The sequence below is a fragment of the Lissotriton vulgaris genome, chromosome 1_1 (genome assembly GCF_964263255.1).
Source record: "Lissotriton vulgaris chromosome 1_1, aLisVul1.2, whole genome shotgun sequence".
Classification (NCBI taxonomy): Eukaryota; Metazoa; Chordata; class Amphibia; order Caudata; family Salamandridae; genus Lissotriton; species Lissotriton vulgaris.
Window position 1 is genome coordinate 1,417,309,859 of NC_141685.1, and position 23,656 is coordinate 1,417,333,514.

Consider the following 23,656-nt stretch of genomic DNA (forward strand, 5'->3'; position numbering starts at 1 on the left):
TCAATCAAATGCAAACTCTGGCAGGAGAGCCTCGGTCTACACGACCCATGGAGGTGCGCAGAGGAGACTGACTAAGTACAAGTGATACAAAGCATATATACGTTTTCACAAATTCAGGTTAACACCCTACAAGGAAAAATACAAGTTGTCAGTGAGCCAGCAGGAAGACCCATATAAGGCACTATTGATTGCTAGTAGCTAAGCCGGAGCTATTCCGGGGGCAGGTCGGTGAGGTGCCTTCTTGTCTATCTGGAGCCCGGGGAGTACAGGAACGGGCTCTGCTAGAATGCACGTATCCGACAAGAGGGGCAGGTGTGACCTTGGGTTTCCCTGAGATACACACTAAAGCTCTCAGAAGGAGGTTAAGCCTGGCGACATGGTTTCGTACCAAGAGCTAAATCACGTAACCTCAGGGAAACTGCATGTGCACAAGGAGAAACGAAACAGGATGGCCACAATTATAACAATAGGAAGAAATGGGCCTGCGTGGATTAATCATACACTATATATGTATAGTGGTACTATATTGTTATTCATATGCATACAAGGTTATATGGTACATAGTGGGCCAATCACGCATATATAAGATTTTATATCCCAACAGGGGACTCTCCTATTTCATGGAATGGTTAGTGTAATGACCTGGCTAGATATTTTGTTAGCAAAGTTGAGAAGATATATCAAAGCCTTCCTACCTCAGTTTGGTCGGGCATTAGGGATGGGCCAGGGGATTCTGGACCCCGGGTGGGCAACAGCCTGTCATTTTTTCCTCTGTTGTCCCCTGCTGATTTTGAGACCCTCTGTATGAAAATCAAATCGGGTTCGCCGATCGACCCTTTGACACCCACTCACTTCCAGCAGTTTCTTGCCGGGATTTCTCCAGTGAGTTTAGACTTGGTTAACCTCTCCTTGTCTTCAGCTTTGGTACCAGTGGCGTGGAAACAAGCGAAAGTCATCCCGCTCTTAAAGAAACTGTCTTTGGATTCTGGTGAGCCGGGCAACTATCGCCCCATCTCCCAACTGCTTTTTTTGGCTAAGTTGGTTAAATCTCATGTGAATACTACTCTCACTGAGTTCATTGAGTATAATGCCATTCTTGATCCCTCACAGAACGGCTTCTGAGCTCGGCACAGTACAGAGTCTGCTCTGTTGGCTGTGACGGAAGAAATCCGTGGGAGTCTTGATGCGGGTGATTCGGCTGCCTTAGTTCTTTTGGATCTAAGTACCGCATTTGACACTGTCGCCCATGAGATACTGTTAAAGCATTTACAGTATATTGGACTTAGGGGCTTGGCTTTGGTCTGGTGTCGGTCCTTCTTGGAGGGTAGATCCTACCAGGTCCTGGTGCCACCTTTTCAGTCGCAGGAGTTTGCCTTGAAACAGGGGGTGCCTCAGGGCTCTATACTGAGCCCCCTTCTGTTCAATATTTATATGCAACCCTTGGCGCTTGTGGCTAAGGGAAGAGGGATGTCATTGGTGTTGTATGCTGACGACACCCAATTGGTGATCGCTTTCTCTAAGAGAAGTAGTGTCAACCTGGGAAAGTTCATGGAGGACCTGCTAGAGGTTGCGGACTGGATGGCTGCAAACTGCTTGCAGTTGAATGTCAGTAAGTCAGAGGTTCTGCTATTCGGGAAGGATCGGGATATGTGGTCTGGGCAGTGTTGGCCGGATAGTCTTAAATCGGCTCCTTTGTCGAAAGAGGTAGTTAAGAATTTGAGCGTGTGGATCGATAGTGGTCTTACTTTTGATACACAATCGAAGGCTGTGGCAGGGACTTGTTTTGGGCTTTTGCGAGGCCTGAAACCTCTCCTAGGTTTTTTCCCCCCAAAGTGCATCAAACCATTATCCAGGCGAAATTTTATCACGGCTGGATTATGGTAATTCTCTTTATCTTGGGGCCAAGCATTAGGCACCTGCAGAGAATTCAGAATGCTGCCGCACGCACTTTGGTGGCACTTCCGAAATCTTGCTCTGTTTCCAAGGTTTTGCCTAAACTACATTGGCTGCCTGTTGAAAAGCAAATCCAGTTTAAGACCCTTTGTGTGTCGCATAGGATCCTAACTCAACAGGCTCCTCTGGGGCTGTCCAACTAGTTACAGTTCTATGTGCCGCAGCGTGCCCTAAGGTCTGCCGACCAAGCCTTGGTTAGAATACCCCGTGTTTTGAGAGCCAGAGCCGGAGGCCGCTCTTTTCGCTGTCTTGCGGCAAAACTTTGAATTTGCTTCCGGTATCGATCCGAGGGATCCAGAACCACCTTGCTTTTCGTAAAGCCATAAAGACCTGACTTTTTCCCGTCAATCTCTAAGTCACTTTCCTCCCTGGTCACGTTCATTGTCTTTGGTGGCGCTGGGACGCCCCGTTGCTGGGGCAGCCATGCGCAAAATAAATCTGACAAATAAATAAATCTATGACCTAGGTTGAAATTATCTGCAAAGATAGCCTTCTTTCTTCTGTGGGGAGTAGTAAGTCCAGGACTTTTGTGGCCCTGTGAAATACCACTGCAAATGAGGCACTCTCCTCCACAGTAGGCCCTAAAGGAGAATCTAGGGCAGATTCAAGAGAGATATTCAAGCTTCTGGAATTCTGCAAGCCAATGAAAAGGCCTGCATATGTATAATACTGTAGGAGTAATTATCTGCGTCCTGATCATAATTTCCATCATGTGGCATATGCTGGCGCCTTGAAAGCATTTGAATCTGATCCTAAAATGCCCTTTAACCTCCCAAAGCATTGCTGCTTAGACAAATGGACTGCTGAAGAATTGCCATTAGCTTGCAAATGTGGCTTGATTATGTGTCCAGGCAGAGGGTGGGCTCTGACTAAAGATGGTTCGTCATCTGAAAGAGGATGGTGACAAGATACTTTGTTAAAAGTGTCACAGCCAATACCAATGGAGAGACATGTGGCAGAAACTGTGTTAGACGGATAGAGGAGGGACACAACTGACTGGATGGAATAACTATAGGGTTAGTCAGCACCGGAAAAGGTCCCAGCTACAGAAGCCCTACTGGACGCCCAATAGGTTCAATGGGCCAGAAGGTGAACAAGAAGCAGTCAGAATAAATTTGAAAAATCAGGAGACGCAACCATTCACTGCTGTACTCCTTTGAATCAGGAATATCTGGATGTTGAGGGTCTACAGCACTCATCTTGTGCTTCTTCCTCAACTTGTCTTTGGATGTGTCTAGACTATGCATTTGACCTACCTCATGATGTCAACTGAGACTGAGTCTGCTTATTGTATGTGTAACAAAGTGTGACCTCTCTTCTTCTAATGGTTTTCAAACGCATCTAAGAGCACTTGGATTCCTGCTTGGTCCAGTTGCACCTGAAAAGAAATTGCATGAATCTGTCAGCTATATCTGCTTCTGACACAAGCTACATTGCTTGAAATGTGTCATTTTCAAGAGAAACAAGGTGACAAAATCACCCCTTGCTGCACACTTCATTTCCAATAATCATAACATCAGCCAATTGAGATTCCTGGTCTTGGAGGTTGTCCCGCTCAGACAGGGTATTGACAATTTAAAGAGACTACTCCAACGTGAAATTATTTGGATAAAAAAACTGGACGCTTGCCAGCTAAAGGGTCATAACGACAGGATGGAATATAGTTGTTTTCTTTGAACATGCCTGTACTTTACTTTATTTTTTCCATGACCTCATCCATATGTCTGTTTAGTTTTATGAATGTGCATGGCTTGTTTCTCCAGTGTCCATAATATGTATTTTCGTCACACACTGATGACATTTAGCCCACGTAGGCTTCTTGTACCAACCTTATTGACAACATCACATGGGGTTCCCGCCGGGGCTCCTGGAGTCTTCTTTAGACTCCCCCACTCCCTTTTGTCCCATAGTCATTTTTTTCACATACAGCTGACACTATGACCACACAGGTTTCTTTTTCAACTTTTTTTTCCAACTTTATTGATCACTTCTTTTGGGTCTCCTGTTGAGGCCCTTGGAGTCGTTTTTTTCTTCCCCATCCATTTTCTTTCCCCTTTATGACCACTCGTTTACCCCAACATTATTTGTAATTTACCCCAGCAAAACACCTTTTCTTTTTACCTGCTTGCCGCACAGCCCATTGACTACCATACTGTTTACCGTTACAACATGGCCCCCACACAAGCTAGTCCTTTCTCAAGTTCCATTGAACACGCAAAATAATCCCGACGCAAACGTACGCGCACCTCACAGCATGATTGAGCTTCGAGCCCGGAGCCGACCGTTGGAGTTACTAACCAGTTATGAACTTTGCGGTAAGACAGTCACTTTCCTGGTCCACTTATTGTTCAGTTGCACTGGTAGCACTAAACCACGCCGAATTTTACTTAACTGGCGATCACCCCATTCATGGAGCGACTTAGTATCCCACTTATGCGGACCGCTTTTTACCATTTGACGTTTTCACCATTCACTTTACGCTCCTCATGAGCCTCTTGCAGCGTTTCATCAACTGACCTTACGGGATTCATGGACACTTTGACTCATATGGGTCTTTCACCCCCAGCCACTTTAGACCCGGCTCACTGATTATTATTTTATTTTAATTTTTTTATTATTTTTTTAGTAAGAAGCAAGCACACTGCTATCACATAGTAATCACCAACTCAGGTCATGCACACTGCATTTTATCATTTGGAAGAGTTTCCACACCTGAATAGTATATTACATTCTATACCTTTGCATTTTCAGATCGTACATATATCCCCTGATGAAGGGCACGAGTCCCGAAATGCATAGGGATGTACCAATCACAATTTTAGTATTTTTCAAAGGAAGAGGCGTTATTTACTTTTTGAAGATTGAACTTCTGTAGATATATTATGAATGACATAATGAATTGATCTGCATGAACTTGTGCAATAAACATACTATCATTTGGATCAACAACGTAAGGTTATCGACTACATGATTTAATTTAATTATAAACAGACCACAATTGGATAAAATCAGAGATAACTTCTCCCAAGGAGTGCCACAATGGCACAATGCCGTTTGGTCGACACTGCACCTATTGTTATTTCAATTTCCAAACCCCTTGGGTCAGAAGGGATTTTACCCGTGGGCACCCAGAAAAGCCTATACAAATCAACACAGAGTAAACACCAAGACAATCTTGATAAGCATAAGGAGTGCCACACAACACACATCACTTCTCATTTTCAAGAGCAACATCTCTACACACTGCCAAAGACTGTCACAAAATGTGAGTATTCTTTGAAAATTGAAATCTGCATTTTAGGCCCAGTAAAAGAAGTCCTGACATTCATACACAGAAGTGACATCGAAATGAGGCTCTGTGTCATGTCTGGAGGCAGAACAGAGCCATGACAAAGGTCGATTACACCACTTACTGGCTAGCAATTGCAGTGCAAGAGTTTCCAGATCATGAGAGGCAGGTCATTAATGAAGGCCCGGGGAGGTAGGTCACTCTTGGTGGCTTCTGCCCTAGTGTGGAACACTCTCCCGAGGACTTTGTGGTGGGAACCTCATTTCTCGGGTTTAGAAAACTAATAAAAACTAGGATTTTCTCTATATAACAGTTAGATGTGTGCCCTAAATTTAAATGATCATTGACCACCAAAATATCTATGAGTGATTTATCATCGTTCATAAATGCCTAAAATGAAGTAAAATAATTATCAACTGTGGTGCCTGGGGTGATACTCAAGCTGAGGAATCTCGGTAAATACGCATCAGAAAGCGTTTTTTAACTCGCAACTCACCAACTTTCACTACTCAAAAATATATGGTTCAGCTGTCTTAGATAACTTATGCATCATTGAATGGTGCTTAATAAATGGGAAGCTTTTTCTCTAAAAAAGTCTCAAATATTTGTCAAGTCAATGGAAGAATTCCCTGCACTAGAAACTCAAAAGAAATGGGCCCTCATAAAAGTATGTTGTGGAGCAACCACCAGACAATAGAACTCCCTGAAAGTATCCATCAGGAAAGCTCTTGTTCTTAACATTTTAAAGAGTAGCACAAAACATTTCTTTAGCAAGACTAAGGGCCTTATTTAGTGTTTGGTGAACATGGTGCTCCATTCCACATGTAACTGAGTACCCTGTCCGCCAAACTCTTGGTCCGTCTGCCTCATTTAGAGACAGCTGGGTTACAAGATTTCTGATGATGGAGCTCCCATTGGTCCACTAATGGAAAGTGCCCTCCAACAGCCCAAGAGAATAGAGGCTGTTGGAGGAAGGGTTACACCACCTGCACTATTTAGGGTGGACAGTGTAATGCCTTTTTTCTGTCCATCACTGCCAGGTAAAACCTGTAGGTAAGGTACATAGAAAAAACAAATAATGACCATCACAACCTGGGAGAAAAAACTTCCATGGTGTGAGGGTCATTAGTTTTTCAATTTTCAGAAACAAACTCCCACTTCTAGAGTTTGATTCTAAAAAAAAATGTTTAAGAGTTTTGTGAACAGACATCAAAACCCTACGCTGACATCCACAAAACTTTTTCTACCTTGCGACTTTTCAAGATGGCGCCGGGACACCTGCCCAGAGGTAGCTGTTCGCGCTCAACAAGTTTCTGTATTATTATTATTATTATTATAAGACACAGAGATAATTGCTGGACTGGCGGCCACATCTAAATTTGACAGACGGTAGTATATCAGCATGGAGGAGTACCATCTGCTGAAGCATAATCAGGCCCTTAATGCTATTTCACGTCTACTAAGTCACCTCATACAACCAAAGCCAAGCTCTTAGCAGAAGTGTTTAACTTACAGCCTTCCTCATATTTTTTGCGGATAGTTTTATATAGAGCAAACTTGACCCAAATGTATCAGACCGCTTAACATAAGCACCAGTAGCGTTACAGATAAACACAATCATTGTGTTAGGCATGGGGAAATTAAGTGATTTGCCCAGACTCACAGGATGTTGAGTGTCCCTGCCAAACTCAAACCCGTTTTCCCAGCTTCGAGGTCGACCATTCAGCCACATTCTCAATTTTGAAAAGTGCATCATATTCTACAGTGGTATCAAAGTCACATTAATAAACGTTTTATCAAATCCCATCTTGCATGATGGCACTGTCACTATGTTTTCCATCATACTCATTCTTTACCATGATTTGTCGTTTTCATCCTCCATGCTGATTCTGTTGCCATATTCTTCTCACAATATTCTGCATCCTGTTTTAGATGTTTGTTGTGATACCTTCCAATCTCATTGATATATTACTCTAAATTATGTCTATCACTCTGTACAACACACTGTAAATAAATACATAAAACCAGGTCATGCCTATATGTAATTTTTTATATGTTTAACAGTCACACAACTGGTTATCATTGCACAGCCTTCGACATCACCTTTACAAGAACTCAAGCTGATTGAGCCTTAGGTGAATGAGAGATTGAGGAATCCTCTCATTTTTTACAGTAACAAAATAAAGTGTAATGTAAGCAGAGAAAGAGAAAAGCTTGTTTATCGCAAAATCTTAGAAGTATAAGGTAAGCCAAGACCTTAACTGGACATTGGAGCCCACTGCAATGTTGGAAATAAGGCAGCCAAATCACACAACTCTAGTGAAGCCAAAAGAGACAGAAATATATCCTTAATGTGGCTACAGCCTAGCAGAAACTGCCAAAGCCCTGGAAAACTGTACCCCCACAGCTTCTCAGATACGAGTAGCAGTAACATTTTTCAACCTTGAGCGCTTTACCATCAACAAATTCTGCTGTTGAGCCAAGTGTCCAGTCTCACTATATGCTTTAAGAGATATATGCAGTCAAGCCTGTGCTCATTCAAAAAACTTAGGTTAGCATCCTCATCTTTGTCAACATGTGCATTCAGATTAGATAGTAATATGTATGATAAGCATTTTCTCACTTTTGGTGCCATCATGCATTACATTGACAAATATACTGGACTCTGGCACTGCCTCCTGTCAGACCCTTATCTCCAAGACAAGCAACTAAAATTCCAAAGGCTACATCATTGGCACCTCACCATGATTCCAGAAGGTCACAATTCCACCAGTCACTCTTCGTCATGGTCTGAAAAAGGCACTGAAGCCACCCTCATAACCCCCAAGATACCACCGGCCCATGTAGGGCCTCACAATTTTGTCTAGTTCAAATTCCTATTTATTTGTGGTTCAGAACTAAACTACTCAAAGTATGAAGAAGGTGAATGTCGTTGTCTTACTTTTGCTACAAGAAAAAATATTGAAGAAAGTTGCACATTATATACATCTTCTAGAAGGTAATTACATTGACAGTCTTATATTTTTATTATCATTCATTCCATACAATGACGGTGCATGAAGTAATAATGGATGTTTCAGTAAGGTGATCTAAGGAAAGCAACAGATAAATGCCTAAAGAATTATGAACTATAAGTAATGTCTGGGGAAAGTTTCAGTAAAGCAGTATATTCATCATATCTAACAGATACCCAAAAATAATAATTGGAAATGCCAATATGTCTGGCTAGTTATTTATGTGGAACATAGCAAATACTAGTTTTGTTGAAAAATATTTGAAAGAGAAGGAGCTTGTGTTTTTTTGGGGGAACATCCTTTTCAACACAACTTTTACGACGCATGCCTTTACATCTCAAGTTTTACAACGCATGCCATTACAACGAATTGCGCTGGGGGGCGCTCTAGGATAGGGAATAGATTTAATTTACTATCCAACACCTTCCCTACTATCCACGGGGACTGGAGTTGGAATAGTAATTTAAACTATTCACTACCCTGCACCCCTCAAGACTATGCGTTGTAACAGCATGCGTTGTAAAACTTGCGATGTAAAGGCAGGCGTAATAAAACCATGCGATGTAATGTCATACAACCGTTTGTTTGTAGTAGGTTAAACAAGGTATTTGAAAAAAAACATACTTAAAACATTCAAATATAAATAATAAAATTGTAAGTTGCCTAAGAGAATACAGATTCATCTTTTAAATTAAGCGTTACTTTGGCATGCATTTGTTTAGTTAAACAGTGCACATCTTGTAAGTGTAAAGTAGTAACAAGTAAAGGAGAAAGACAGCAGTGGAAAGATCTAAGTAGAAACGTTCGTTTTTCACTTCTTGGTTAATTGGAAAGTCGTTTTGAAGATTTACTAAGTGTTGAAATTGATATAAGTGTATTTTAATTTAAATAATAATAATTTGAAGTAGAGTGGTTATTGTGAAAGTGCTAATTTGCTGCTAGATTTATTTTATTGCAAAGTGTGCCAGGTGTTTGTAAAGTGATGCCTATTAGTTTGGAAGAAGTTGCAACATTCATAGTTCGTGTTCTAGTAAAAAGGTAAGAATGTTAGACATATCCGATGTGTTAGTTTGATCAGAGGGTTTAATAATCTTAAGGGTACAGACATTTCAAAACCAATTAAGTTGTTAAAAGTCAAATTCAACATAAACATAACTTTCTGCCTTTAAGATTGCCTACTTAGGGCAGGCGTAGGCTATTCACACTCGAGATGTGTAGTTAGGTATGGTAGGTTAAGTGTCGCAGACTTAGTACACTAAGTATGAAGAGTAGAGTTGGGTATTTATGAAAGGTAGCTACACAGGTAGGTATGGCACAGTTGGTATGATAAGGTAGGTATGGTAGGTCAGTGGGCGCATTTGGTCATTTTATGTAGCAGGTATGCTAGGTTAAGTACGTTTGATAAGATGTGATAGGTATGCATGATCGGTAGCTATGCCAGGTATGTAAGACTGGAGTTAGATATGCCATCTTAGGTAAGGTGAGTAGGAATGGTAGGTAAGGTATAGTACATATGTTAGATTGGTAAGGTAGATATATTTGGTATGTATGATAGGTAGGTATGGTTGACAGCCCACCCAAGCAGGGAAACTCATGAAAAATGCAGCAAAACCAATAGCTTATGGGGCTGCCACAAAGCAAATTTGCTCTCTGTAGCAATCATGTACTTTTTTAGAGAACTGATGATATGACATCATCCAGGCCTAAAAGTGGAGGAATAGAAAGGAGTATGTGAGGTTTTGCATCACAGTATGTTTTTCATAACATGCTGTATCTGTGATCACCTTGTCAAGGGTATACACTTACCATTAATTCCTAGTCAGAGTAAAAGAGATACAATCTGATGAGCTGATACGTAGGATGACATTAATTTCCAAATGCCCTATGGTTAGGTCTGTTGCACTGCTGGGCATTGAACAGAACATTATGATATATCATATTGCCAACAAAAATTCTGAAATCAAAACAGTTGTGGTATAACATATGGAAAGCATCTGGGATATTAAATAGACAAAATGGAATACACAACCTGTAAAATGTTGCCACAGCTTGAGAGGCACAGACTGAAATTTCTTGAATGCACCTAGACATTATTTTTATTGCAACAGCAATACAGTTGTCTTTTTTATACTGATGTTACATTAAATTTGTTGCAATCTCTGGCCTGTGGAGGAAGTATAAACATTATTCTGAACACACAATGCTTCAGTGAGAACATAAAACATTTAAAAAAAAACTGGCTTTCAAACATTTTGATTATAAAATTAATTTCTTTATCAAAGTTAATATTTATTTACAAACTACAGAAACCTCAATGCTCTTGCAACAACATTATTCAAGTGCTCACAAAAGTACATTTAGGCATGACGCCATTCCAATGGTTTTCACTGCCATACGTCACATAATAATATTATACATTAAGTACATTTTGAGACTAAAATATAAATACTGGAGAGCAACAGGTTTAACTTTTAATGAAGTAACAGGAAAAATGTACACATAACCCTTTTCAATATCACTCAAAAATATAAAAGAAAGGTAACGGAATGAAGGACAAACCTGAAAAAACAGTTAGCTCTCTTTATGCCATGTTTACTACCTAGCACTCTATCAAAAAAAGCCACATGTGCTAATAAGGTAACAAAAACATCTTTCTGCTGGGCAGTAATGCCCAAGCAGGAAGAAATTAGCCATATCTGTCCCTCCCGACACAAGCCATTTGATAAAGGAATGAGTTGCTTGTTTTACAGCCTATCCAGCCATATGGAAGAGCAAGGTCAAAAATGGCAAGGACTTGGAGGGGAGGCATGTAGTAAGCCACTATTTGGTATGGGCTTCGTAAGCCACCTATTGATAGGTTATATTGTCCGTTGGATGCAGGGAGACCAGCCATGCCTTCCTTTGTATACCTCTTTGTATACCTATCCAATATGAGCATTCACATTATTCATTCTACTGCAATGGTCATCCTCTTACCATCAACACTATGATGTCATCTTAACATTAGGAGCAGGTGATGAAAAGAACAGTACCAGATTTGCATTTAGTAAAGCTACTTCTCATCACTACCGCTCTAAAGGCAAATCAACAATTGGAGCAGAGGTTAAAAGAGTGGGAGAGATTTACATTGGACAGTCCATGTGTAAAGAAGTCTAGGTGTACCATTTGGCCAGTAATTGATGAGATGAGACTCCTGACGGTGGAATTAGCCGGTTTGCACAACTAAGTGGCTGACAGATCTACCATTAGGTGATGTGTTACATCCATTTGACTAATGATGGCCAAGGCATGTATGGCTGCTTTTAGACATTTTGGAGATGGGTATGTTCATTGCATTGCTTAAAATGTTTATTTTGTACTTGCCATAATTAACTAGCAAACAACTTATATTTTGATGTGCTAAAATATGGATTTATGAATAAGCAGCTTTTTAAAATGAACCAATGCTTTTAACAGGAGGTAATATATTTCCTTTGGTGAAGAAGACACAACACTAATTCTTCTCTGGTTCACATACAAGGTAAATTACTGAGTTGTGGAATATCTGGTTTCAATATCGACAGAGAAGAATGGAGCTATTACATGCACAGTGAGTCACTAAAATCATTCATGAGAGAGAGCTAAAGTCAGAGAAATTAATTAATACGTATAGGCTGGCAGAATAGATATACATTTTTTGACCAAGTACATTTCATAGGATTAAGCTTTCAGATGTAACTTTAGCAGTTATTTATTATCCATTATTCAATCAAGACAACATTAAGGAGACGTTGCATGTTCTTTAGTCCTCAGAGGGCGAACTGCCATCCCACAAGGTCAGTGGAGGTCATGGCCTACTCTGACCGCATGGAGGACTGCCCTCCATATTTTGAGACCACCACCATCTCACAGAAGCAGCACATCTGGCAATATGCCACAGAGACATTTGCACAGTTTTGTTTAGTAAAAAAAAACAAATCAATGAGTCTGATGTACAGAGAGTTTTCTCCCAGCACTTGAGGACCACTGATTGATTTGGCCATCAGAGTCAGACACAATTTTCCGAAAAAGCCAGAGGTGGTCACCTGCACCCTAAACATCATGACTGGGCGGCACAGTGGCCAATGGGACAGCAGGTCAACAGTTTAAGATGGTGAAGTCATCTGAGACCCAATCAATGGAAACTCTACAAAATTCCCACGTTTAAATTGAGGGGATGTGAGTTTGGCAGGATTGTAATCCACCGCTTTTTCCAGATATCATGTATCTTCCAAAGTCAAACTCAAAATGACCACTTTGTTTCATGCAGAAAATGTATACAGATGTTAATTGTAACTGGAACTTGATTCCAAATAAGCATATTAACTGAATGAGATTAATATGTAAAAAACGAAACGTATGAAGTCAGCCAATCACCAACCTTATTAGTGACACGCAGGCAATCATTTAGCAACTATGTAATATGACTCATGGTCAATGGGTGGCCCAAACCAAACACTGACAATTCTTATGCACATCCACCAATAAGACTGCTGTGATTATAAAAAGAATTGTGCAAGAAAAAACACATTGCTCGTCAACCTTCCTCATGAAACATTTTTAGAGGGTGAGAAAGCCCCCACAAAAAAATATATATATATATTTAAAGCTGACCTTTTTAGTGGAAGTGAAATTCGCCTTGCTGGTAAATCATTGAAATCAATTGGTTGATGAAAGACAGATATAAAAAGAGATCTCAAACTTGACCTGGACTACCTAAACGCAGGAAATGAAGAAGCCGGGTCCTAATTAGCGATACAAAAGGCACTGATGGCAAATTGCATTGCTCTAAGTTAGACTAATCAGTTAAACATTTGTTAACATTAAGAAATGCACAACTGGAGCCTACCTTTCTTGAAGGAAAAGTGCATACTTCACAGACATTATGAAACACACTACTGTGGAACAAATTCACCCGCAGGGTCCCAGACAACATTCACGTTATGAAGGGGAAATCCCAGCGTTGGTACTAAAAACATCGGAGTACTAAGTATACAGATCCCTATTACACATAACCTTTGTAATACATAGGTATTATAGACTAGAAACCCTCAGGAACTTTGGCATACTTGTAATTATGTAAGTCATACCAGTAAACAAATATTGTATGATTAAGGAAATCTAATGAAAGCTTCGCTATTGATGCTGATGCTCACTGGCCAACAATAAAGAACTAACGTTTTTCTTGCTTTCATTCTCATTATGTAATAGTAATTTGATTCCTGTATACCTTTTTTCACGTTGGGCTTTGAACCCCCCTGTTGTGCTCCTTTTTTTAAGGCACGCTTTTTGTAATTTAATTTCTGGGCACTCTGAGTAGGTTTTAGGTCTTTGCAATATGCTGGGTGTAATGTGCCGTCCGCCTGGTTCCATGACTGTGGTATACAGCAAGCGTCAAAATATCCAAGGTTTGATGAGGCATGTTGAGCTTTCAAGAGATCTTTCAGATAATTTGCAATAAGAAAGCATTTTAGAACAGCAATGAAGGACTCTGTTCATCCTTCATACATGCATCAGGCCTTTTTATTTCTGCGGAAAAAGTTGCTTCATATCTGTAATACGAAAATCTGCCTCCTGCAATACAAAAACAGGCTCAGTGAAACACTTCCTAAGGTTGAAAGGGATAATGAATCATGCACCTAAAATTAATCACTTACCCAAGCTCTTAGTCCAAAGAAAAACTTTTCATTTTATCACTTCGCTCCTGTCTCATTTCAATATGTTTTTTCAAGTTGTGCACTTCGTGTGGAAGATTAGCATCCCAGACAAAAAGAAAAGATTGCACCTCTAGAAGACAAAGATAAAAATGGTGAAAAACTTAAAACAACAAAGTTCAGTATTAAGATCACAGTTATAAATAATAAATGAGTGTGCTATAAACACAACCTTAAAATACAAAGTAATACCTACCTGCGGCCATTTTCTCAGGGAGTGGTGGATTATGCTGCTTGCCTAACTTGTGTCTCAATCCATTGTCTTTCATACTTTTGAACCGCAATTGCTTCAATATATACAAATAAATAGCCCACTTTTTAACTCTTGCTGAGGAGTAATGCTTTCACATCTGTCTCAGAGCCTACATACATCTTTAAATGTGCCCAGCCTTTGACCTTTGTCCAGAACACGGGTCAAATTAGGTTATTTAGCCACTCAGGCCTAGCGGTTGAGTTATGGAGTTAATTTAAATGTCCTTTTTTATGGGTTTGCTTGACAGCGCAGCTGTCACCAGACAATTGTGTGAGAATCACTAGAGAGGGGGCTTTTTTTCTCCCCCCATGTTGGGAGCAAGGTCTACATGTTTTGATTGGGCAGACGTCGTGTGCTTCCACACAACTGTGATCAATTATGTATCCAGCTGCATGAGATTAAACTTTCAGGGGCACACACATGACATTGTAATACTATTAGATAATTAGATCATTTATTGTGGGGTTTTCTTTGCACAGCTGGGAGGAGGGCAGTCATTAACCTACATGGATGTTTAGTCCTAGCTTGACAGTGCAACAGGCACCTGACCTTTTATTATACACCAATATTATTCTACAGTTCTTTGCTTCACAACAAATATATATCAATTTTCATGCTTTTTACTTGTAATGCTTCAAATTACAATAAGATATGCTTATAAAGCCAGACTTAGTGGCATTGCAAATACTTGTTAAATGTATAACTGGTATGGGGATTCACTACCGCTGACACCCTTTTGCTGGTTTTAAAACCACAAAGATAAAGAATTGCTAACACCTATTGGATTGACATACAATATAAATTGCAAAATTGGCCTATTTGTTTTGCTTATGCATTTGAATGATATTTTTGTTTCCTAAAACTTTATTCAGCTATCCGAAACAGCCATAAAAGTGCATATAGAATAACACAATCAAAATCTTTTTGATATAATACATTCAAAGATAATGGTAAAATTAATTTGCTGCGCTATTACATAATACTTTTCCTCACATTAATAGCGTTCAAAATCAATAGGGCAACATTATAACATACAATAGGTTCACTTAAGAGTCACCAGCTATTTATTTGCTACTTTAAGTGATATTCTATGCAACAAGCATAGGTTTAAGATAAAAACCACTAAGATTCTGATAAAAATTACAGAACAATTGAAAGTGCAGTGGGCTTTGTTTGCTTTGGTCATCGCAAGGACAAGGAGCCGTATCAGGTAGACAGGACTTCATGGTTTGAAAAGCAACTAGATGGTGTACAATGCTACATCTCATTCTTACCAGTACAAAACAATGCTGCATTTTAGTCACATATGATAGCTAACTATCCCCCCCTCAAAGTTTAAAGACTTATAAAAGGCGACTGTTGATTTTTTTTTCCTAATGTGCATCAATCGTTAATCCACTCTATACTGAAGAAAGAGTTCTTTAATCCTCCTGTTAGTTAGTAATATTAGCTTTGTAGGTTACGACTTGATGGATAAATTGAACAGCCCGGCGAGGGAGGAGTTAATATACAGTAGCCAGGGAATACTTAGGGCATCATTCAAGAATAAACAATCTAAAATGATTGTTCTAGTAAAACCAGTTTCTTCTATAGTGAGACCCACAATAACTATAATGAGGCCCACCATAACAGCGGTCTAGCTAAAAGGAGATCCTCTAAAAACTGTAGGCCAACGTCATGATATAAAATAGTATTTGATACAGAGAAAGGTAGGCACAACACTTTTTTTAAAAGCTGTTTTCTCTACTTGCAGGGCTGTGCTATTTGCATAACCCCAGAGACATGCCGCAGAGGAGGCTGTAGTCGCTCTGTTTGCTTCATAAATAGCAACCATTTCGTTAATGGGTTGGTTTCCCAATTTTGAGGAGAATTGTTATAAATCCTTGCGATGCCCTGCTTGTTTTAGCTTTAATGTTTAAAACGTGTTGTGACCATGAGTCATTGCCCGCAAATATAATACCCAAATAGCAAAACGGGTTCACTAAAACAATTGGGGTATTATCAATAAAAAACGATCTACAGGAAAACCATGGTGAATGTTTTTGATTTATTAATTACCATTTTCTTTAACGCCTGGTGTGGGCGTTCTGAAGAGTGGGCGGGGCTGCGTCGGCCACTAGGGAGGTAGTGCTGCCATCGGGCAACGGCCGACAGCGGCACGCAAGGGGTTAAAGTCATAAAATCTGTGAAAGCATTCATCAGTCTCTGGAGGCCAACTGGTAATCGTGCTAATAATACAGCATCATCGGCATATAACAATACAGGAATCGGGCAACCAGCCGCCCAAAGGGCATCTGCCTGGACCGACTGCAGGTACTGATCTACCTAATTGATAAAAAGGGAAAACAATATTGTCGCTAGCACACACCCTTGCCGAATTCCTCGCCCCACTCTAAATTTGATCACACATTTCCCCCAGGGTGCCAAACCGAATTCGGCTAGTTAGTTTCTCATAAAGATGGGAGAGAGCTATGGTTGACCAATTCAAGGGCGCTACTTAAATCAGCAAAACATAAATAAAGTGTGCCTGCCTTAGCCCTAGTATATTTACCAATTAATAACTCTAAAGTTATACATTGTTCAATAGTCCCCAGCTGTTTTCTGAACCCAAACTGTACCAGGGATAAAAAAAGATTGTTCTTGCGCTCGTTCCTCCAATCTTAATGAAAGGACTCTACTCATTACTTTCACGGAGGAGTCCAGGAGGGAAATATGGCGATAGTTTTTTGGGTCTGCTTTTTCCTCTTTTTTAAATATGGGTACAATAGTAGATCAGCCCCAAGAAGAGGGATTGGATCTATTGTTGCTGTATTAAACCCCCTAGTTAAGACAAGCCCCAACAGTTCAGGGGCAGATTTAAAAGCATCTACTGGCACCAGATCTGGGCCTGGGGCCCGAACCCCAGCACTGGCCTACATAGCCAGATAGATTTCTCCATTAGTAAGTTCAGGGGAAGGCATCCCCTCTCGCACAACGGCTCCCAGTCTTGCCCCGTGGAGTCCTCATTACTTTGTCTAAATATTTAAGAAAAACGACCTATCACAGGGGACAAGAGAGTAGAACTCAGGGATGTTATTATTTTTTTAAAAGAGTGCATTCACTGTATCCCAAAAAAGTTTGATGCTCATGTTTTCTGCGGCAATGGCCAGATTTCCCCATGCTTAGAACTGGACTGTTTTTTTCGAATAGCTATAGCTGATTTATATTTTTCCCGCAAAGACTTAACGGGCAGGATATCCCATGGAGAGTTCGACAGAGCATATTTAAGTGACGGTAAAGCTTTAGTGCAAGCACTATCAGACCATCTCCTGCTCTTGTTCCCTGAAGTATTTGGGTAATGAGTCAAGAGCGATTTAATAGAAATGATAATATGGCTAAAATTGTTATCAATATACATGGTACAATTTCATCCTGGAAACAATAAGTTATTTACCTAAGATTTTTTACTACTATTTCCTGCAGAATCCTACTAGGGTCAATACCCGTCCACTTGATTCTTGGACCATTTACCCTGGTGGAATTAATACTACTTACTATATGAAATTAGGGCTGCCTTTGTCCCCAGAAAAAGAAGAAGGGTAATGTAAGTAAATTGTGGTCACTAAAGACTGAAGGTACACAACTGAGGTTACCACACATATCATTAGCAGAAACATACACCAATACATGATCTCTAATGGAAAACTAGTTTCTCCCAGGAAATGTTGGGGCTAGCACCCCATTTATATCACAGCCACACCTAAGTCATTGAAGGTCATATTTAGAAATAATAGAATTCAGTGCTTCACCATACTCATTGTGGCAGAAGTGGTCATTGCCCACCCAATCCTGATAAATATGACCGCATGCCTGGGTAGTAGATAATGCACATACCTTAATATTAATATCACTTGCCCATGCTAATACAAAATCTGTGTAAATGAAACCTAAGATGTTTTCAACGCCATGGTCTAGAGCTGTAGCCACACTGCTAAACGTTGAATCAAAGATATTATTGTACAAATTCACAATTACTAGATCTCTCCATTCATTCTCATTCAGACACAACAGTTAACAATGAAGGCCCACTGACAAGACCTTCTTAACATTTACAGAAATTTTGTTAGAAACAAGTATCTGAAGCCACCCTTAAGTGCACCCAGCATGCAATGCCAGAGCTTCTTAAAAGTATGAGGAAAACCCTTCTTCGTGTGCTGGGCTCGTGCACCAGGTTTCCTGTATACATATAATATCTTATCCAGATATAGTGCTAATCCAATCAAGGTTTCCTAACTTGTTCGTTATCCCATTGACATTCCATGTTGCAAGCTTAACCCCTTCCTTAGAGTACTGACTTACAGGAGCTAGGATGTTCATTGCAGCTTGCCTTTATATCCTTGGCTGCAGCCAACCTACATTCTGAAGCCGACCCAGAAATAAGCACATGATCTTTAGGGGGCAGATGGTTTACCTGAGTAGTAATAAGATCCCCTCTACAATAATTCCCGGGGGCCCCCGGCATGGTGTAGGCCATGACTGAGTCACTCATTACCATCTAGGGTGCTCAATACCTGATATATATATTGGGTACTTCAAAATCAGAGCAATACGGCAGGTGCAATCTCTGCATCATCCTTGGTGCCTGCAAAGTCTGTGCACCATGATAATTTTGGCCTAAAGCACAAGTTAGTACTTGTGTAATGATATATTTGTAAGAGACATTAGTTATTGATAGATTCCTTACCTTATAATATCCCCAGGCGTCAGACTGGATCTGGAAAGCTTTTGTCAGCAGTACTCTGCGCGTCAATAGGCGGCGTCGTACGGCCTCGTATTCGCAGAGATGATGTCACTGGAGCTACTTAGACGAGCGAATGCGCGCTGACGTCATGATTTTGGCCTAAACTCCTGAAATGCCAATAAAAAAACCCCAACTGGAGTGCACCCATATCTCAAACAGCCCCTGGGGGTGGCCCCACCTTTGTGTGAATGTCTCTGGCAACCCTAGGGTTCAGAAAACGAGTAAATATGCAATCATCCACAGAATTTGTCTTTAGTTGTCCGATCCACCCCACTCTCCTTGCAAATAGAATTTGGTGGGCTCTAGCAGGTGAAAATGAGCTTTTGGAACTAAGCCAGTGGACAACCTTGTTCCTCAGGCATTCAGTATTCTCCCTGACCCAGGTTTCAACAGGGGACGTTAACCAGTACTGTCACATATGGGCAGCAAGCAGGTGGCAGATTAATAGTAACTAGCTCCTGTAAAGACATATTATTATTAGAGAGGTGTTAGTTAGTTAGTCACTGCAAAGATTGGCCCACAGCATGTATCATTGTAGCAGACTTCCTATTAGACTCCTGCACATGGTCATCCACATTACCCACTAGAGATTGACTAGGATAAGTCATAACCTCAGCAGGGGCCACCTACTACTTCTTCTGCCTTAGATCTAATACTGGTGCCCCCTCCTGGGTTACTGAACCCACCTTAAACAATGTTTCGCCAAAAGAAATTACGTTTTTAATTTCACCCTCCAGCCTCCAACGTCTCTCTTTCAGGGGCATTAATAAATCATTTAGAAAAGCTGTTAGCTTCTGTCAGAATGGAGCAAATGCTGGTTATCCATAGAATTACAGTGATCATCCGTCTCTTGCAAAAAGGTAAATCCGGGGAGCTCAGGTTAACAGTAGTGTTGTTGAGTGCCTTTCTTGTGCGTTTAGCTGAGGGTGGGCAGGCTATGGTTGAGGCTGTGGCTGTAGCAACATGGCAGGGGGATATTGGAAGTGTCACAGTTTCTAACACAGTAGGTGCTTGACAGGCTGTGTGTGATATTATCTGACCTCCTGGCGCATCCAGTATTCTCACCATCTTGATCATTACCCAGGCCAAACTGCTCCTTTGTAGGTATTATGAACTCAGCTGCATGAGCTTTTAATGAGCCAGACATGAAGTCAAAGGTGACTTAACCCTATTGTCACAAAGGCGATCTATCTAGACTCTTATGGATCGTAAGCACTCACAAAAACAAGCATTTGCAATGCAATAGGTCATTTTTCGAGAGTTTGAGCTATTTGCATTGTAAATGACAATAGCTTAAAGGCTCGCATATGCGAGACCTATTGCATTGCAAATACCTTTTTGTAAAAGCTTCTCATGCTGCTTTTTTACGTTAATAGCGGCAGTGCCCCTTTCTTTAGGCGAGCCGCGTCTAAAGAAAGGTGAGTGGTCACCATTAAAAAAAAATGAAAGCTCAGTATGGGGCTCTTACAAAAAAAGCATGTTTGTCAAGTTGACAAACAAATGCTTTTTTTTTTTTTAAGTTCCCCATGCCGCGGTTTCACTTCAATAGCGGCTGCAGACTTTTCTTTAGACACAGATCATCTAAAGAAAGGGGTGTGGCCTCATTAACATGAAAGCGCAGTATGGAGCACTTGTAAACAAACAAAAAGGGAATAAATAAAAGAAAAAAACATGCGTTAAGAGCCGCAAATAAACCAAAGGTGTGGCAGTCACTGTGGCATGACGTGCTATAAAAATAAAGCGTTAGGAAATGCTGCTGATAACTGTACTCTAGCTGAAATCGATGAACTTTTTGAGGAATTTGAGGACTTGGTTGCCCCCCAAACTAACTCCAAAGGGCCAAACTGGAAAGTGAATGCCTTAAATGGACTTGGGGAGGCTAAGGGGGGTGACCCAAAGCACCAAGAAAGTATTGTTACTTACCTTGATAAACTGCCAGCAAGCTCTCCAGCTAGTACCACAACCATAAGCTTGAGTGCCTGGGATTCGCCACCTGCATCGGTCCCCACTTCTGTGTTAACAGTAGCACAACCAAAGGGGAACAAGGAGTGTATATTCGCATATGTGGAATGCTCGAACCACTACACAGTGCTAGGAAGTCTCAAGACCATGGATAATGACCTCCCCCAATCACTACGGGACCATGGTATCATCAAGACCTGTTTAACCAAAGATCCCGTGGCATAAATGATCAACTAGTAGCATTAAGGAATTAAATCAATTCACTAAGGGAGTCTATGGAAATGATGGCCAGTCTTTTAACAGCTAAACTGGACACCCTTACTGACTTAGTAACACAAAAGTAATTCATCGAGCCTGGGCCCAGGCAAGGTCCCCTTCCGAGACGAAATTCCATGACGGACATTCAAACTAGAGAGCGGCCTAATTTTATGAACAATAATTCCTGTAATTTGACCAGGTGGGAAAGATTACCGGGTCAGTTTTCCTTAGCTCCAGTTGGTCCTCTGTTGCATGAACCAAATCTTGATCCAACTAAAGTGGATGATATGACTTCTGGACTATATCCAATACCTATGGGTACTCACAAACCTTATGTGCGAAATCATAACCATAGTCATCCAAAGGGGCATCCCATGGAAGGAAGGCGGGTGGCTCCTAATCTCTCTAGGCCAGATAAAATTCCCTGGTGAGAGAAGCGTATCCAAAACCTAATTTGGTAGATGCAAACCTTATCCACTTTGTAACAAACAAAGAAAGCGTAACCAATAGTGCATTGACTGATCCTAGACGTGGCAAACCCTTTGACATTTATCTGATTAATACACCTAAAAATCAAAGATCACACCAGGAAAATTATGACTCATTAGTAAATAAGGTTTACATTGGATTCGGATTAAGAGAGGTTGCAGATCCATCATTAGGGAGGACATATGTAACGTCAAACGGTTTTGCATTGTCAATGAAGAGTGGGACCACATTGGTGTGACCTTTAAGGATAAGGACCAGATGGGATACTTGCATTAGAATTACTTTTTAATTCTCCCACTGATACTTGCATAGGACTCAAGCTTAATTCCGCTATCACTACTAAAGCACAGTTACGAGGTGATAATCAAAATCCATTCATAAAAGAGGGGCAACATAAGCATAGCAATTCAACTAATCTCATAAACACCTCTGACATTGATTGACTCAGAAATGATACCTTGGATTCCTAAGTAGCTCTTGAACCACAGCACTCACCCACTGATGAAAGGATTTTTTAAACTAAATTTCCCATTGATAATCTCAGAGACAGTGAAAGGGTCATTGCCACCAAAAACAATAGAGCCACTCTTTTGAAATACCCGGGCGAACAAACAGGGTTCATCTCGAGGTCAATCACAAACATCTAATTCATGTAGCCTAAAATTGCTTTCCTGGAAGACTGCGGGGATTAAATGATCCAGAGTGGAATACTTTTATTAACACACACCATATCATACTTTTTCGAGAGACTTGGGACACCAATTCTATTTCTCGACCAGGTTTCCAAACCGTTAGCGAGAATGCAATCCCTTCCCAGGCGGGATGCCCATTGGGGGGCTAATATTATGGCTACGTCTTGACTTGTTTCCAACTGTGAGACTAGTTTCAGCTAGCTCTAGTGTTGTACTAGCGATCGAAATCCAACTTTCAACCCAAACAGGCCTAAGATACATAGCTTTAGTCAACGTATATATCAGGTCTGTTCCTCCTAAAGCGCAATCCCCTATAGTGGAGAAGGTAGATGCTCTGATGAGACAGTTTAACTGGAAGGCTCTAGTGATTGTAGCAGGTGATATTAACTCCCGAATACCAACTAATGCTGGGAAAAATCTTAAGGAAATCACAAGTGGGATGATCACATGAACTCCCACGTTGCAGCTGTCAACTTCTAGCAAAGGAACCAATATCACTAAAGTAGGAGCCGAAATTGTTGACTTGACATTAGACCATGGCCTTAGAGTGGTAACAGGAACACTAAGTCAGACTGTCCCCCCTGTACAACTTCTAAAAGAGGCTTTAGCATTTCACAAATAGACTATATCTTTCTGGACACTGAGTTATGAGCTGACTTATATGATATGAAAGTGGTCCTCAGACCGGATTGCGACCACCAAGCCCTTAGTGCATACTTCTCCAAGGTTGCATTTGCTGACACAAAATAAACCAAGTTGTGACCTTTTCACCCATGGTCCCTACTTCTAACCTAAGATATATTAGCTTGACATCCATGGAGATGGACATAAAGTGAATGACACACCTATATAGTCTCTTCGCCGAGAAATATTTGCAGTTAGACCTCGCAGACATAGATAGTATCAACTTTGCCCTTATGCACTCAGAATTGATGGACACACTAAGACCGTGCTTTGTTAAGAACCAAAAAAGAGGGGCTTTCCAAAAGAAAACCACCTTCTGGTATTCAAAATCTTGCCCTTTTATTATGTTATTTTATTTATTTTATTTGTTTGCATTTGTATGGCGCACAGCTACCCAACAAAGGGTTTCCCGGCGCAACAGATCCCAGTGTCAATGCGGTTACAGGAATTAGATGTTGAATAGCCATGTTTTTAGGGCTTTCCTGAATTTGATGTAGCTTGGTTCAGACCGCAATGTGTGTGGCATTGAATTCCAAAGTGTGGGTCCTAG

At 40.7% G+C, this 23,656-nt stretch overlaps 1 protein-coding gene across 1 annotated transcript in view; it reads right to left on the reverse strand.

Annotated features, from left to right (window-relative positions):
- Positions 1-10,421: 10,421 nt before the first annotated feature.
- LRRK2 (leucine rich repeat kinase 2) overlaps positions 10,422-23,656 on the reverse strand; it is a 2,096,839-nt gene continuing 2,083,604 nt past the window's right edge. The window contains exons 51-52 of the mRNA XM_086967213.1: positions 13,932-14,061; positions 10,422-13,848 (exon numbers count right to left, since the gene is read on the reverse strand). Of these exons, the coding sequence (XP_086823339.1) occupies positions 13,940-14,061 (122 nt within the window). The 3' untranslated portion in view covers positions 10,422-13,848; positions 13,932-13,939. The remainder of the gene's footprint in view (positions 13,849-13,931; positions 14,062-23,656) is intronic.